Here is a 16590-nt window from a genome sequence, read left to right on the forward strand (position 1 = left end):
ATGGCCTTAAGACTATAACTTTGTAACCAAATAAACCCCCTTTATAAAAGCCAATCCATTTCTGGTGTTTTGCAAAACAGCAGCATTAGCAAACTGGAACAACATGTATTGATTGGTTATATTTCAGTTACACTTGATAAGGAATGTGCAGGCAGGAGACTAAGGAGCCCTTGAAAACTGACAAAAGCCAGCTGGGGTGAGCTCAAACTGGCTGCAAACAAGGGCTGTAAATGAGGGCCAAGCATTTTCTTACAGCAATATTATGTATCACTCAGTTAACATAGATAACAACTATAAAAACAACTAAAGGAATGGAAATAAGCTCAATAAATGGGCTGTAAATGAGGGGCAAGGAAAGCATCTGGTTAGGGCAGTGTTAGAGATCACTTGTTTAATATAAATTATAATAACAAGTGAAGGAATTAAGCTAAACAAACTGGCTGTAGGTGAGGGGCAAGGATCTGATTACAGCGATGTTTAAAACCCCTCAGTTAACATAAGTTTAACATAGTAAACAGCAATAGTCTGGGGTTACATCAAGAAACAGAATGAAGGAGGAGGAGCACGTATTTCAGAAAAGATAATGAGTCGTTTTGAACATGTTGAGTTTGAAGCCCCAGTGGGACATCAAAGTGAAATAATCTCATACGAGTACAAGGTGTGGTGGAGAGGAAAGAAGCTGATGGTGGAGATGCGGTGCACATGGATGGGAGTGGAAATCAAGGGCATGGTTGAGAAGGCTACAGGAGAGAGCAGCCTGGAAGAAAAAGATTAACCGAACCCTGAGAGACATGGATGTGAAAGAGCCGCCTTTGTCATGCATGAAGATCTTGTCTCCTAAGTAGATCACAGCTCCCCAAGGTCAAGGGACAGCTCTTGAGCTTCACTGTATTCATTCACAGCCTCCAGCATCATGCTGACCACACAGAAGACAATTATGAATTATGAAATTCACTCTGATTTGGTTCTCTCCGCACTTTCATTTACTAGAATCCCATCATAGATTATTATTTAAAATGCTGCTAAGGAATAAATTTTTAAAAAGAGAAAATTGTGACTCATACAAATATAAAATGAACACTTGTCAAAGATTTTATTTAGCTCATTAATTAACAAGGGAACCAGTAAGATGTAACGATTTCAAGGTAGAATTCAAAGATCAGACACATATACAATCAAGAATGCTTAATAGGAGCATTAATATGAATTCGCTTAATAGATGCAAAACTGACTTTTTCCAAAGGAAGAGGGGATCAACTGTGCTTCCACTGAACAAAATTCATTTGCATGTCTATAGAAAAGAATCATTTGCATTAACATCAATTACCTACAACTTACAGAACTGTAAAATAGCTAGAAGACAAGAAAGGCACAGATATCCCATAGAATCAGATAACTTGGGAGAATGCACTAGACAATGCCTATTTTTCCAATGAAGAAACCTGTAGTCTTTTTGGTTCATTTAGAAGTCTTCCACAATTTTTCCTTATAATGCTAAAAAAGAAAAAGAAAAAGTTGTATCGCTGTTATCTCTATCAGTTGTGTCTGTTATAAAATCTACATGAAGTATATTCAGGTACTATCATAATACTTACCAATTAATTAGAAAAATGAGACAGAATTTGAGACCTCCCCCCAGCATTAATTTGCTTTCTAATTGGAATGTGATATATTCAGGAATCAAACCATCCCCTCAGTCCCACTCTGGATGAAGCAGGGTATAAACAAAATGCTTAAGATGTTGACATGGCCCTGTTGGTTCATTTTAATGAGCTTTTTCCCAAGTCCTCTCTGTCCCCACCTCTCTGCCCCCATCTTAGAATGTAGGACTGTCAAATTGTGTGCTTAGCCTTCAGTTTAAGAACATAATTTATTTAAAATTGGAATCCCTCCTGTCCTTCAACAGTAAACAAGGGCAACTTGGGTGCTGTTGGAAAATTCAACTGTTTTCTTAACACAGTTCAGGAGAGGACCAGAGTGAGAACACAGTGACGGTTACTGGAGAAAATGCCCACATGAATTTCCTGAGCATAACATTTCTCTTTGCAATTTTTGAGCGTTCTGTAGCAAACTTGCCAAAAATGTGAAACCTATAAATAGGGGAGAGTGAGAAGAGAAAATGTGGGCCTGGCACAATACCACTGAAAATAGGGAACGAAGAATTTTCCAGAGACACAAAGTAAAGTGAAGGGAGGTAATATTTATTTAGAAATAAAGTAGTGGGCACATGCTTTATAAAGAAATGGAGGCAAGAAAAGATGAAATTGAGAATATAAGAGAGAGACATGAAAAAATAAAAAAAACTTTGTCGAATTAAAGTCTCATTCTAAAGAAAGGTACCGATCAGAGGGGAAGGGGAAAGAAAATTGCTATATACTGACCACTTAATAATTATGTCTTACACTGACTATGTTCTTTATACCACCTTCTAATTTAACCTCCCCCAAATTCTATGACTTAGTTATCATAACCAGAGATGATGTTCAAATGTTCAACAGAAGACAAATATTTAACAGCACAGACACTAGCGAATCAGAAGCTGGCCAGAGAACCTCTACTGAGTCTAACAATTACTCTCTTTTTTACCCAGGGAAGGTCCCCAGACCTAATTCTACTTCCTTCTTTCAGCAGTTTCTTCTGTGTGAGCTGTACATGTTTGCCAGTGTATGTATATGTTTGTGTGCGAGTGTATGTGCAGGTGTGTAGTTGTATAAACATGTATGTGTATTAGTGAGCAGGTCAGGGAACCCATCAGTTCATCCCCTATGTAAGTTCCATTATAGAGCTGAAGAACCTGAAACCCACAGACATTACTCATGAATGTCACATAAGTGGTAGAGCTGATTTCCAACTCAGGTCTGTCTTCCCTTTCTATACCACCTTCTAATTGATTCATGATGTGTCAAAAATCAACATGCAAATAAAATTTTAATCTTTTATTTTTTAAGAAGAAAGGGAACCTGCATGGATATGCTCTGAAGCTATTGTTTGTTTAGTGCTGGCCACTGGAAAAGATAGGAGATTCCTAGATAGATAGTGTGCTGGTTTTATTCTATTATGTACCTCAGAAAAGTCTATGTTCTTTTTATCCAGTCTTGTGTGGGCTGACCTATTGTGGGTGGGACCTTTTGATTAGGTTGTTTCCATGGATGGGTCTTAATCCTTTACTGGAATCCTTTAAGAGAGCTCATGGAGAGAGAGAAGCTAAAAGAGAAAATGCTCAGGAGAAAGCCATTTTGAAATCAGAACCCAGAATAAAAGGACGAGAAGATGTCGTCATGTCCCTCCCATGTCTCTGTCGAGAACCCCAGATGACATCAGTCTTTCCTCAGAGAAGGTATCTACTTCTTGATGCCTTAATTCAGACATTTTAATGGCCTTAGAACTGTAAGTTTGCAACCTAATAAATCCCCATTGAAAAAGCCAACCCATTTCTGGTATATTGCATTTCAGCAGCTTTAGCAAACTGAAACATATTTGAAAGTCTTCACTTTAGAAGGATGATGAAGGGGCATGTTTTCTTCCAAGCAGCTAGGTTTGCAAATGCTGGTCTAGGTTATATGGTTGGTTAGTTGGGATTTAAAATTCTTCTGGAGTAGGGGAAACATATTTTCAAAATGGCAAAAAGAGATATAATATCTGTTCTGGTTTGCTAAGGCTGCCAGAATGCAAAACACTAGAAATGGATTGGCTTTTGTAAAAGGAGGTTTATTTGGTTATACAGTTACAGTCTAAAGGCCATGAAGTGTCCAAGGTAATGCATCAACAATAGGGTACCTTCACTGGAGGATGGCCAACGGCATCTGGAAAACCTCTGTTAGTTGGGAAGGCACATGGCTGTGTCTGCTCCAAGTTCTGGTTCCAAATGGCTTTCTCCCAAGATGTTCCTCTCTAGGCTGCAGCTCCTCTTCAAAATGTCACTGTCAGTTGATCTTGGGGCATTTGTCCTCTCTTAGCTTCTCAGGAGCAAAAGACTGCTTTCAAAAGCCTTCTCCAAAATGTCTCTGTAAGCTACAGCTCCTCTCTCAGCTCCTGTGCATTCTTCAAAATGTCCCTCTTGGCTGTAGCAAGCTTGCTCCTTCTGTCTGAGCTTATATAGTGCTCTAGTAAACTAATCAAGGCCCACACTGAATGAGCAGGGCCACATCTCCATGGAAATTATCCAATCAGAGTTATCACCTACAGTTGGGTGGGTTGCATCTCCATGGAAACACTCAGAGAATTACAATCTAATCAACACTAATACATCTGCCCCCACAAGACTGTATCAAAGAACATGGAGTTTTGGGGGACACAAAATATCCAAATCGGCACAATATCACTTCCAAAAAGTTGTTTAGGTAATAGATTCAGGTACCAGAAATCAAAATTATCAAGATAATTTAATAGAAGAGGAAGGTTTGTACTCAACCTAACCCAGATGTGGTTATGAGATGGTCTATACTAGAGTCAATAAAGAGAGCAGTGCCTCCATGGGGTAAATATCTTGAGGAGAAGGAGGAAGAAGAGAGAAAAGTTTTGATCAAAATGTTCATTGAAAAGTTGAGACTAAAAAGTGGGGGAAAGGGAGAGCTGGAAGATTGTTCTAGATTTAAAAAAGACTTAGAAGAGATATAGTACTTATAAAAACTAATTATAAAAAAACCTTCTAATTTGAATGTAGAGTATAAAAAAAGTTTTTTAAAACATTGGAGAAGTTTCAATATGGATTGATAGTTTGATTAGGGTTTATAAGAAAATATCTATCTTTTCCCCCTTTGACATATAAACTGAGGCATTTGGGGGAGATAGAAATGATGTGTGTGGGGATTTGCTTTAAAATATACTCCAGCAGAGGGAAAAAAAAAAAAAAGTAGTAGAGGGAGGATAGGGGAAATATGTAAGGCAAAATATTGATGGTGGTTGAAGCTGAGTGATGAGATGTGAAGTGGGGGTGGGGTTAGGGGTCCTTGTGTGCCCTACTTTTGTTTATGCTCGAAATTTTTTTTCACTGGAGTAAAGAGGCAAACAAATGAGTCTTTGTCCCCATACCAACCAAAGATAGGAGGAGGAATGTGGGGTGCACCTATAACGAATTGCTCCTCCAGCAATTTATTTTCATTCTCCAGGTAGGTTCCAGCACCCATCTTATCCGTCATCATCTCTAGACAATGCCAGAGAATATTCTCTTTACCAAGTCTTGTCAGGTCCAATGCTAGGGAGTATACCGCTTTGAATTCTATACCCACATTTTTTAAAAGTGACTAGTTCCTCTTGAGGGTACCCTTAAACACAAGCATCTCACAATGAAGTATGACCTTCTTCTGTCCCACTCTTTTTTTTAAATTCAGTTTTATTGAGATATATTCACAATCATCCATGGTGTACAATCAACTGTTCACAGTACCATCATATAGTTGTGTATTCATCACCCCAATCAATTTTTGATCATTTTCCTTACACCAGAAAGAATAAAAATAGAAATAAAAAATAAAAGTAAAAAAGAACACCCGAATCATTCCCCCCATCCCACCTTGTTTTTCATTTAGTCTTTGTCCTCATTTTTCTGCTCATCCATCCATATACTAGATAAAGGGAGTGTGATCCACAAGGTTTTCACAATCACACTGTCACCCCTTTGAAGCTACATTGTTATACAATCATCTTCAAGAGTCAAGGCTACTGGGCTGCAGTTTGATAGTTTCAGGTATTTACTTCTAGCTATTCCAATACACTAAAAAACTAAAAAGGGATATCTATATAGTGCATAAGAATGCCCACCAGAGTGACCTCACGCTTCCATTTGGAATCTCTCAGCCACTGAAACTTTATTTCATTTCGCATCCCCCTTTTGGTCAAGAAGATGTTCTCAATCCCACAATTCTGGGTCCAGGTTCATCCCCTGGAGTCATATCCTGCATTGCCAGGGAGATTTACACCCCTGGGAGTCAGGTCCCACGTAGTGGGGAGTGTCCCACTCCTTTTTAAGAAGTTTCATGGAGCTAATGTTATCCTCAAGGAGAAAGCAGCATTGAGAGGAGCAGCCTATAAAAGCAAAGCTGCAGGAAAGAAAGACCTGCAAGCCGAAGAGAGTGAGGTGAGCTTTGTGGTTTGAGCTGTCAGAATCTCAAGGAGGAAGAGAGAAATGAGTCATCATCATTTAACCATGATATTCATAACTAGAGGAAGGGACAAAAAGGAGAAAAACCAAGGAAAGAGAAAAAGAAAGGAAATTAAAAAATAAAATTGCGGTGGGGGCGGGGGGAGGGAGGAGGGAGAAAGCTTGAGAAATGAGGGAGCTATTGTAGAAACACTGGCCAAAACTCTAAAACGTGCCCATTCCTGCTTTAGAAGAACCAATAAATAAATATACACATCTACAATGCTCTGCGGTGTTTTGAGTAGCCAGGTAGCGGGGCAGTCATTTTAGAAACATGAACGCCCAAAGCTGTGCTCAGAGGCTGTCCACCTCTAGAAATGAGCCCGAAGGTGTGCAGTAAACTGCCAGAGGATCCAGAATTACCCTGCTGACCACTCTCTTCCCATTCCCTATAACTGAGCCCATGGAAATATGTGGCTATAACCAGCCTCTGAGTGCCAAAGATAAGGGCGGGGCCCTGGGAGTCTCCCAAGGAGCCCTCAGGGCCCAAGCAGCAGCCGGGACAGCGTATTGGGATGTAGGAATGAGAAAAGGGATGTGCCAGAAAGTTGCAAGAGGGGCCTGAGAACCAAAGGGCTGACATTCATCCATTGCTACTTCTTTCGGCATAACGAAATGGAAACAATCTCAGAGGAGATGAGCACCGCAGGCATTGCCGCCCCTCACCCCCAATGAGGATGGTGAGGTGGGGAGCAGGCCCTCCAAATTTCAGAGGAGCATGCGCGAGGCTGCAATGCCACCCTCCACCCTAAGGGGGCAGTAGGACCTCCTCGGGCGCGGCAGCGGCGGTCCCATAGCCCGTCTTGGTCACGGCCAAGGAAGAGGCCCCGCCCCCGGCACTTTCGCTCATTGGCTGAGGCGCGGGTGCTGCCATGTTGGCGGAAGCGTTGCCTCTTGTCCTGTGGAAACTGGCTGTGCCTGTGGTCGTGACCGTGTCTGTCTTCGCAGCCTTCTGCTTCTTCGCCTTGTTTGGGTCTCGGCGCTGAGAGGCAGTGGCCGGCGGCCGGCAGGATGGAGAAAAGTAGAATGAACCTGCCCATGGGGCCCGACACCCTCTGCTTCGACAAGGATGAGTTTATGAAGGTGCGCGCCGGGACTCCGGCTCCGGGAGCCGTGTTATGGGTTGTCCTCCTTTTCCTTCCAGGGCCCTGTCGTCGGGCTTCTTTTCCTGTCCACTGTCCTGGTGCTTGCCGAAGAGGGGCCGGGGCCTGCCCTCTGACGGAGCCGCTGCGGGGCTGCACTTGGCAGTGAGTCTCCTGGTCAGACACTTGGCCTCAGGTTTGTCAGATGCAGCCGCCTGGAAGCACTTCTGTGAGATCTTGCATATTTAGTGAAAAGGTCTGAAAGTTCGGGGCCCAGCTGTTTTGAGCTAAATTTAAAAGCCCTTGTTGTTACCCGATCCTGTCACTGTGTAGTGCAGCCAGATTGCCAGTCTCTTGTCAGAAAGAAGCTTGTTTGACCAGTATCTTGCATCTAGGGAACTTCGTAAATATTTCTTCAATATCTGAATCCATATACCTACCGAAGATCCGGTTTGGAAAAAAAAGGTACTTAAATCTGAAGCTTCTGTTTAACATTCATCTAGAATTTCTGGATATTTGAAAGATTGGAATATGCTTACTGATTTTGTTGCAGTTCAACAAAGGAAACCTTTCCCTAAAGTTGTCCTACTTCTCTTTATAAGGTGAACTTTAAGTTGGCCTGCAGATAATTGTAGGACTTACTTAAAGAAAAAAACAAACTTTCAGAAAATAAATGTAAACTGTAAACATTTTCCAAATAATGAAAGTTCATCAGTTCCAGCCTTGAAATTGTCCAGGGTTTGAATCAGAGCTAGGAGGAACCTGGGCTACTACTTGGTGTATAGCCCTCTGGGTCCACACTGAAACCATACTCACTAAGGATTGGGGATTTATATATATGTTTAATCGATAAGGATTAGGATTTTTGAAACCACTTAGTAGCTAGTTTTAGTGTTAAAAAAAGTTAAAAGTTTTGGCTCATAATAGCCACCTAAAATTTTGAACAAGTAAGTTTAAATCTTTACTTGTTCCTTTTTTTTTTTAAATGACTTTTCAAGTTGCAATATATTTTTTCCTTTGCTAGGCTAACCAGCCTATCTCTTTTTGGTATTTGCATTAAGATCATCACATCTTCAAAACTATGGTTTTAAAATATTTATAGCTGAATTCTCTCCAGTGTTGCCATAGCATTTTTAATATGCGGGAATCATCTAGACCCAGGAATAAGGTACTCATATTCTTGTACTAAATAGTGCTTGATCATGCCGAACCATTGTAACAAAAGGTGTAACCCGAGTGTGATGGTTAAAAAAGTACAGTGTGAACTTGCTGATCCAGAAGCCCTTTGTTCCACTCCCTGCCTAAAAGCTATCCTGAAGCGAGGGTAGAAAGAAAGAACCAAGAATGCATGATGGGGAGAGTTGTAGTGGAAGAAGAAAGGACACTCGCAGAGATCAGAGGCCTTGTTCTTATTTCAGGAATCCAGGAGTATGGAAAAATCTTCATTTATCCATCTCTTGACTTCTTAGGCTTCCTCCAGGCCTAACACTAGCAGCCTTTCTGACTCTCTAGCCTTTCTCACTCTTAGCTTTGGTAAATGCAGCTTCAGAAAGTAGAAATCACAAAATATTAGTTGTAAAATAGAACTTAGAGATAAGGGAGAGATAAAACTGGGAGAGTGGGTAGAACACCAGGAATTCCATGTTCTTTCTTGGCTCTTAAACCTCAGAATACTCCATATTTGTAGCGCTGATAAATGTGACCGTTTTTTTTTTTTTTATCTTCATTTTATTGAGATATATTCACATACCACGCAGTCATACAAAACAAATCGTACTTTCGATTGTTTACAGTACCATTACATAGTTGTACATTCATCACCTAAATCAATCCCTGACACCTTCATTAGCACACACACAAAAATAACAAGAATAATAATTAGAGTGAAAAAGAGCAATTGAAGTAAAAAAGAACACTGGGTACCTTTGTCTGTTTGTTTCCTTCCCCTATTTTTCTACTCATCCATCCATAAACTAGACAAAGTGGAGTGTGGTCCTTATGGCTTTCCCAATCCCATTGTCACCCCTCATAAGCTACATTTTTATACAACTGTCTTCGAGATTCATGGGTTCTGGGTTGTAGTTTGATAGTTTCAGGTATCCACCACCAGCTACCCCAATTCTTTGGAACCTAAAAAGGGTTGTCTAAAGTGTAAATGTGACCTTTTAAAGAAAAATACATAGAACAGCTGTTCATTGTAAAATATTATTGATTTTCTGGGTTGGACTTGGATGTAAGGTTATTTGCAATTGGTATTTCCTTCAAAGAGAATTTTCTGAGTTGTAGTTCCGGAAAGGACGGGTGGAGAGCTTGCTTCCAGCTGTCCTGTGTATATTTCTACATTTGGGTCTCATCCAGCACATTTTGAAATTGGATATTGCAGTGGCTTCTCAGACTCAGCATCTTCAAAACTGAATTTGTGGGCCATTCCCTCCTCCAAACCTAGCTTTCTTCCAGTATTACTGATCTCAGTAAATGCTCCACTGTCCATCCTGGTTGTGAGCTAGAAAACCAGGAGTCATCCTTAATAACCCCTCTCTCCTTCACCCTTCCCAAATCCAATCTGTCACCAAGTTCTGTGGATATCATTTCCTAAATATCTCATAAATTCCACTTTTCTCTCCATTTCCTTCTTTTCCTACCTTCTAAGTTATCCTTATCTGATACCTATTATACTGTAATGGCTTCTTTTATTTGTTTGTTTATTTATTTATTTATTTATTTATATTATGGAAGTTGCAGGTTTACAGAAATCATGCACAAAATACAGAATTCCCAATTACTAACCCCATTTTTAACATTTTGCATTAATATGGTACCTTTGTTATAATTCGTGAGAGAACATTTTTATAGTGTACTATCAACTATAGTCTATTGTTGACATTTAAGGTTCACTGTGTTGTACAAACCAATGGTTGTTTTTCATTTTGTTTTGTTTTTAGTTTTTGTTGTAGCAACATATATACAGTAAATCCTAAAATTTTCCATTTTTAACCACATTCAGATATATAATTCAGTGATGTTGATTATAATTAGAGTGTTGTGTTACCATTACCACTATAAATTACCAAACCTATTCCATCACCTCAAACAGAGACTCTGCAGCAATTGAGAATGAACTCCCCGTTCCCTACCCCCACCCTGGCTCCTGGTAACCTGTATTGTGGTTCCTAGCTCAGTGAATTTGCTTATTTTAATGATTTCATATCAGTGAAATCATACAGTATTGTCCTTTTTGTGTCTGGCTTGTTTCACGCAACATGTTATCTTCAAGGTTCATCCCTGTTATAGCATGTATCATTCTTTTTCACAGCTGAATGATATTCCATTGTATGTTTATACCACATTTTGTTTATCTGTTTGTCTGTTGCTGGACAGTTGGATTGTGTCCATCTTTTGGCAATTGTGAATCATGGTGCTGTGAACATCAGTGTGCAAATATCTGTGAGTTCCTTCTTTTGGTAATATATCTAAAAGTGGGATTGCTGAGTCTTATGGTAAATTCTATACTTAACTTTTTGAGGAATCGCCAGTTTTCCATAGCAGTGGCACCATTTTACATTCTCACCAACAATGAACAAGTGTTTCTATTTCTCTATATCCTCTCTAGCACTTACATTTCATTTTTTAAATAGTAGCCATTCTAGTGGGTATGAGATGGTATCCCACTGTGGTTTTGTTTTGTATTTCCCTAATCAGTAATGATGCTGAGTATCTTTTCATGTGCTTTTTTGGCCATTTTCATTGTCTTTGTTGGAGAACTGTCTATTCAGGTCTTTTGCCCAATTTTTAATTGGGTTGTTTGTCTTTTTGTTGTTGAGTTGTAGGATTTCTTTATATATTCTGAATATTAAACCCTTATCAGATAAGTGGCTTCCAGATATTTTCTCCCATCTGTAAGGTGGTCTTTTTATTCTCATGGTGAAGTCCTTTGATGAAAAAAAGTATTTTTGATGCGGTCCCATTTATCTATTTTTTCTTTGTTGCTTGTGCTTTGGGTGTAAAGTCTGAGAAACCATTGCACAACACAAGGTCCTAAAGATGCTTCCCTACATTTTCTTCTAAGAGTTTTATAACCCTGGTTCTTATATTTAGGTCTCTGATCCATTTTAAATTAATTTTTGTATATGGTGTGAGGTAGGAGGTTCACTTTCTTTTACATACGGAATTCAGTTTTCCCAGCACCATTTGTGAAGAGACTATTCTTTCCCGGTTAAGTGGACTTGGCAGCCTTGAAATTAATTGGCCATAGATAAAATAATAATAGAATAAATAAATAAATAAAATAAATAATAGAATTATTTCTGAATTCTCAATTTGATTTCATTAGATTATATGTCAGTACTTCTACCAGAATCATGCTGTTTTGACCACTGTAACTTTCTAATGTTTTGAGATTTGAAAGTGTGAATCCTCCAACTTCCATTCTTGTTATTCAAGATGGTTTTGGCTATTCAGGGCCCCTTTTCCTTCCATATAAATCTGACGATTAGTTTTTCATTTCTGCAAAGAGAGCTTTTAGGATTTTGATTGGGATTGTGTTGTATCTTTAAAACACTTTGGGTAGAATTGTCCTCTTGACTATATTTGATCCTCCAATCCATGAGCGTAGAATATCCTTCCATTTATTTAGGTCTTCTTTGATTTCTTTTAACAATGTTTTGTCATTTTCCATATACAAGTCCTCGGTTAAATTTATTTCTAGATATTTGATTCTTTCAGTTGCTATTGTAATTGGAATATTTTTCTTGATTTCCTCCTCAGATTACTCATTACTAGTAAATAGGAACATGACTGATTTTTATGTATTGATCTTGTACTCTGTCAATATGTAATTCCTTTATTTAGCTCTCATAGCTTTGTTGTGGGTTTTTCAGTATTTTTTATACATAGGATTATGTTGTCTGCAAACAGGGAAAGTTTCACTTCTTCCTCTCCACCTTGGATGCCTTTTATTTCTTTATCTTCCTTAATTACTCTGGCTAGAACTTCTAGTACAATATTGAATAACAGCAGTGACAGTGGGCATTCTTGTCTTGTTCCCGATCTCAGAGGGAAAGCTTTCAGTTTTTCACCATTGAGTATGATGTTAGCTGTGGATTTTTCATACATGCCCTTTATCATGTCAAGGAAGTTTCTTTCTATTCCTAGTTTTTTAAGTTTTTTTAATCAAGTAGTGTTGCTGGATTTTGCCAAATGCCTTTTTCTGTGTCAATTAGAATGATCGTGTGGTTTTTTTCCTTCATTCTATTAACGTGGTGTATTACATAAATTTATTTTATGTTGACTCTTGCTTGCCTGCCTGAGATAAATCCCACTTGATCATGGTGTATAATTCTTTTAATGTGCTGTTTGATTTGGTTTGCTAGTATTTTGTTGAAGATTTTGTATCTATATTCATTAAGGATATTGGTCTGTAATTTTCTTGTAGTATCCTCATCTGTCTTTGGTATTGTGGTTATGCTGAACTCATAGAATGAGTTGTGAGGTATTCCCTCTTCAGTTTTTTTGGAGGAGTTTGAGCAGCATTGGTGTTAGTTCTTCTGGAATGTATGGTTGGAAATTATTTTCTTTCTGTACTTTAAGTATTTCATCCCACTGCTTTCTTGCTTCCATGGTTTCTGATGAAAAGTCAGCACTTAAGGTTATTGGGACTCCCTTGTACATAACACATTGATTTTCTCTTGCAGCTTTAGAACACTCTCCTTGTCCTTTGTGTCCTGCTATGTGTCTAGGCTTATTTCTCTTCAACTTTATCCCTTTGGGGGTTCATTGGATTTCTTGGATCTGCATATTCACATCTCTTGCTAAGTTTGGGGAGTTTTCTGCCATCATTTCTTTGAATATCCCTTCTGCCCGTTTTTTTCTTCTTTTCTGGAACTTCTATTATGCGTGTATTGGTATGACTGATGATGTCCCATAGGTCTCTTAGGCTATTTTTGCTTTTTCTAATTCTTTTTACTTTGTTCTTCTTAGCCTGAATCATTTCAGTTATCTTGTCTTCCAAATATGGGTCCCAGTTTCAGCTGTGCTATCCACTTGTGTGTGACTTTGGGCAAATCACTAGCCTGAATGGGCTTCAGTTTCCTCATTAGCAAAACGGGGTGACACTCACCTAAATAATCATTGTAGTTGGATTTCCAATTCTTGACATCTTATGTTTCTGTGGAAAAAAAAATTGGTACATTTTTCTGTTTTGCAGACAAGGAAACTGAGGCTGACTTCCCCAAAGTCTTACTACTAGTATGGCAGTCTATGGCCCCTATCTTCTGACTCCTAGGCTTCAGTACTGGAAAAATAGTAGTGTAGCACTTTCCAGAGGCCACAAGTGGGATCTTTGGAAAGTGTGATATTTGAAATATTGTCAAGAACAGTCCCAGGTGTTGACGTTGTCACAAACATTGGGACTGGCGGTTTGATGTGCCAAGCCCTCTATCGTTGGACTTGCCCTTATGAAGCTCGTTACTGCAATGGAGAGGCTAAACTTGCATATAATTGTGCCTAAGAGTCTCCCCCTGAGTACCTCTTTGTTGCTCAGATGTGGCCTCTTTCTCTCTAACTGAGCCACCTCGGCAGGTGAACTCACTGCCCTCCCCACTACGTGGGACCCGACTCCCAGGGGTGTAAATCTCCCTGGCAATGCAGAATATGACTCCTGGGAATGAATCTGGACCCTGCATCATGGGATTGAGAATATCTTCTTGACCAAAAGGAAGATGCAAAATGAGATGAAATAGTTTCAGTGGCTGAGAGATTTCAAATGGACTCGAGAGGTCACTCTGGTGGACATTCTTATGCACCATATAGATAACACCTCTTAGGTTTTAATGTATTGGAATAGTAGAAGTAAATACCTGAAACTATCAAACTCCAACCCAGTAGTCTGGACTCCTGAAGACGAGTGTATAATAATGTAGATTACAAGGGGTGACACTATGATTGTGAAAACCTTGTGGATTACACTCCCTTTATCTAGTGTATGGATGGGTGAGTAGAAAAATGGGGACAAAACCTAAATGAAAAACAGGGTGGGATGGGGGAGAGGTTTGGGTGTTCTTTTTTACTTTTATTTTTGATTCTTATTCTGATTTTTTCTGATGTAAGGAAAATGTTCAGAAATAGATTGTGGTGATGAATGCATAACTATGTGATTGTACTGTGAACAGTTGATTGTACACCATGGATGATTGTATGGTATGTGAATATATTTCAATAAAACTAAATTTAATTAAAAAAAAAAAAAAAAGAACAGTCCCAAAAGACATCACAAAGTCCATATGCTAAAGCTTCAGCATTTTATTGGTAAGGAAGAGATAGAGGGCTATCTCTTATTTTAGAAGAAATTCTAACAAGTTTAGTGATCTGGACTCTCAGCCTAAGGTTGGATACAACAATATGACAGGAGGGAAAAGGTGGGCTATTTGACATAAACTTATTGACAGCAATAAGAGATAATGGCTGACAGAAAAGTAAGAGAGGAAAACTTTGAAAAGCACATATAAATGTGAATGTACGGCATTCCAGTGCTGTAGAGTGCCCTAAACTACTGTGAGGCATCGTCATTTTGCAGCAACTGAAGTATTTACCTTAGAGGGTCAAAATTCGTCCTTAAGTTTTCATGAAAAGCTTAAATCCTCTTCTGCATTGGCTTGAGACAGACAGAAATTATATATTTGAGACTGACTGCCACTAAAAAATTTCTGATTTCCTATGTATGGTAGTTAGACTATAGTTTATAGAAGTCTACTTATGTGAAATACTTTTGATGATATCAGGTAAGTAACATATTGAACATAAACAGTTTATTCACTTGGCACTTGGTAGTAGTATATTGCACAAATAAGTTGTTTGGATTGTGCTTGCTTTTGATTGTCCCTTTCACTTGCAATACTAAAAAACTAACTGCTTGAGTAAATGGTGATCCCGTGGTCCTTTGAGGTATTATTATTTCAGCATACTTTAAGATCTTCTATCCATAGATGGTAGAAAGAACTCTTTAGCATGCATTTTCAGTTTCTCAAGTTTGAATAATTTGGTAACAAGTTGTCCCAGCATGATTTGTTGAAAAGGCTATTCTTTACGCATTGGCATGATTTGTTGAAAAGACTGTTCTTTACTCATTGGCACCCTTGTGAAAAATCAGTTGACCGTAAGTGAAAGGGTTTTAAGTTCTTTCTTCTTAAATGTTTAATGCATCTACAATATCAAGGAAAAATATTGTTACAAGCCACTGTGAGTTTTAGGGTTGTTTGTTGTCCCCATAAAACATATTCATAGATATTCTAAGTAATGTAGGTCTTATGCTGTGCAACATTTGTTAAATAGATGATAGATAGATAAAAAGATAAGATAGAAAAGTGTATGCTAATATTACCTTATAGTAGTTTTTTAGTATTGTAGCTGGGCTTACAATTTATAATAGCATAATGAAACTCAGATCTGGAGAGAACTTTAAAAAATATTTAACTGAAGCAGGTAAAGTCATAGAACTGATTACTAGCAAGGCCAGGACTTCAAGCAATTCCTGCTCCCATTTTCTTTCTGTGATATGCTATGTAATCATGAATGTGAGATGTTGGCTGAGTCTAAGAAGTAAAATATCCAGGCTAATTTGGCCCCAGATAAAGAAGCAGTGGTTTTTTTAATGGGTGGCAGTGAAATTATGGTTTGGTAAGAAGTCCTCTTATCTGACACTATAAGGGTAGGTTTTTGGTTGATTAATTGAAAAGGTCAGTTTAAACAGGTACTCTTAAGGAATGCTGCATCCAGACCGTAACATTTTATTTTAAAACATACGTATTTTCATTTATTCTCCATTGATGTGGTGCCATACTTTTCTCTGAAATCAGTCTGCTGATTAGATTTCCATCTTCTTTTTTGAATTCAGTTTCAGTTTCTTCAAGTTGAGAGAGAATCCAAGGGCATTTGCAAAGAATCTGGATATAGAATCCTTCTAGATTTGTAGGATTCCCCTCCCTCCTGCTCCACCACCTTCATAGTTCTCTCACCCATACATAATTCAATAGAAATTTTTCTTAGCAACTTTTCTGTATCATATTTCCCAAACATCTGCCTTAGTTTTCATAAAAAATTTCTTTTTCTACACATATTTTGTAAAATTGTGTAATTATTATAAGAAGTACAAGTGGCCTAAACAGGTTTGAGAATCATCATGTGATTCTTGGTGACCAAACAGCTCAACTATACGAATTAAAGTGACAGGTGAAGTAGACAATAATCTTCTAGCTGTAAGCATGTCAGTGTATCAGGGGCATCAGGACATTATAAAGAGAAAACAAGGAGCATAGCTCATTCTGTGAGACCAGTACTTAGAAATTGAATAAGAAAGCTCTTGAACATCTGTTCAAT

At 38.5% G+C, this 16590-nt stretch overlaps 1 protein-coding gene across 2 annotated transcripts in view; it reads left to right on the forward strand.

Annotated features, from left to right (window-relative positions):
- The first annotated feature begins 7007 nt into the window (after positions 1–7007).
- Positions 7008–16590, forward strand: part of COG2 (component of oligomeric golgi complex 2) — a 44576-nt gene continuing 34993 nt past the window's right edge. Inside the window, exon 1 of one of the 2 annotated variants that reach the window (XM_037820847.1) lies at positions 7008–7222. In XM_037820847.1, the coding sequence (XP_037676775.1) occupies positions 7151–7222 (72 nt within the window). In that variant the 5' untranslated portion in view covers positions 7008–7150. The remainder of the gene's footprint in view (positions 7223–16590) is intronic. The other variant, XM_037820846.1, reaches the window with a different exon arrangement.

Source organism: Choloepus didactylus, chromosome 2, assembly GCF_015220235.1.
Source record: "Choloepus didactylus isolate mChoDid1 chromosome 2, mChoDid1.pri, whole genome shotgun sequence".
In the NCBI taxonomy this organism is placed as follows: domain Eukaryota; kingdom Metazoa; phylum Chordata; class Mammalia; order Pilosa; family Megalonychidae; genus Choloepus; species Choloepus didactylus.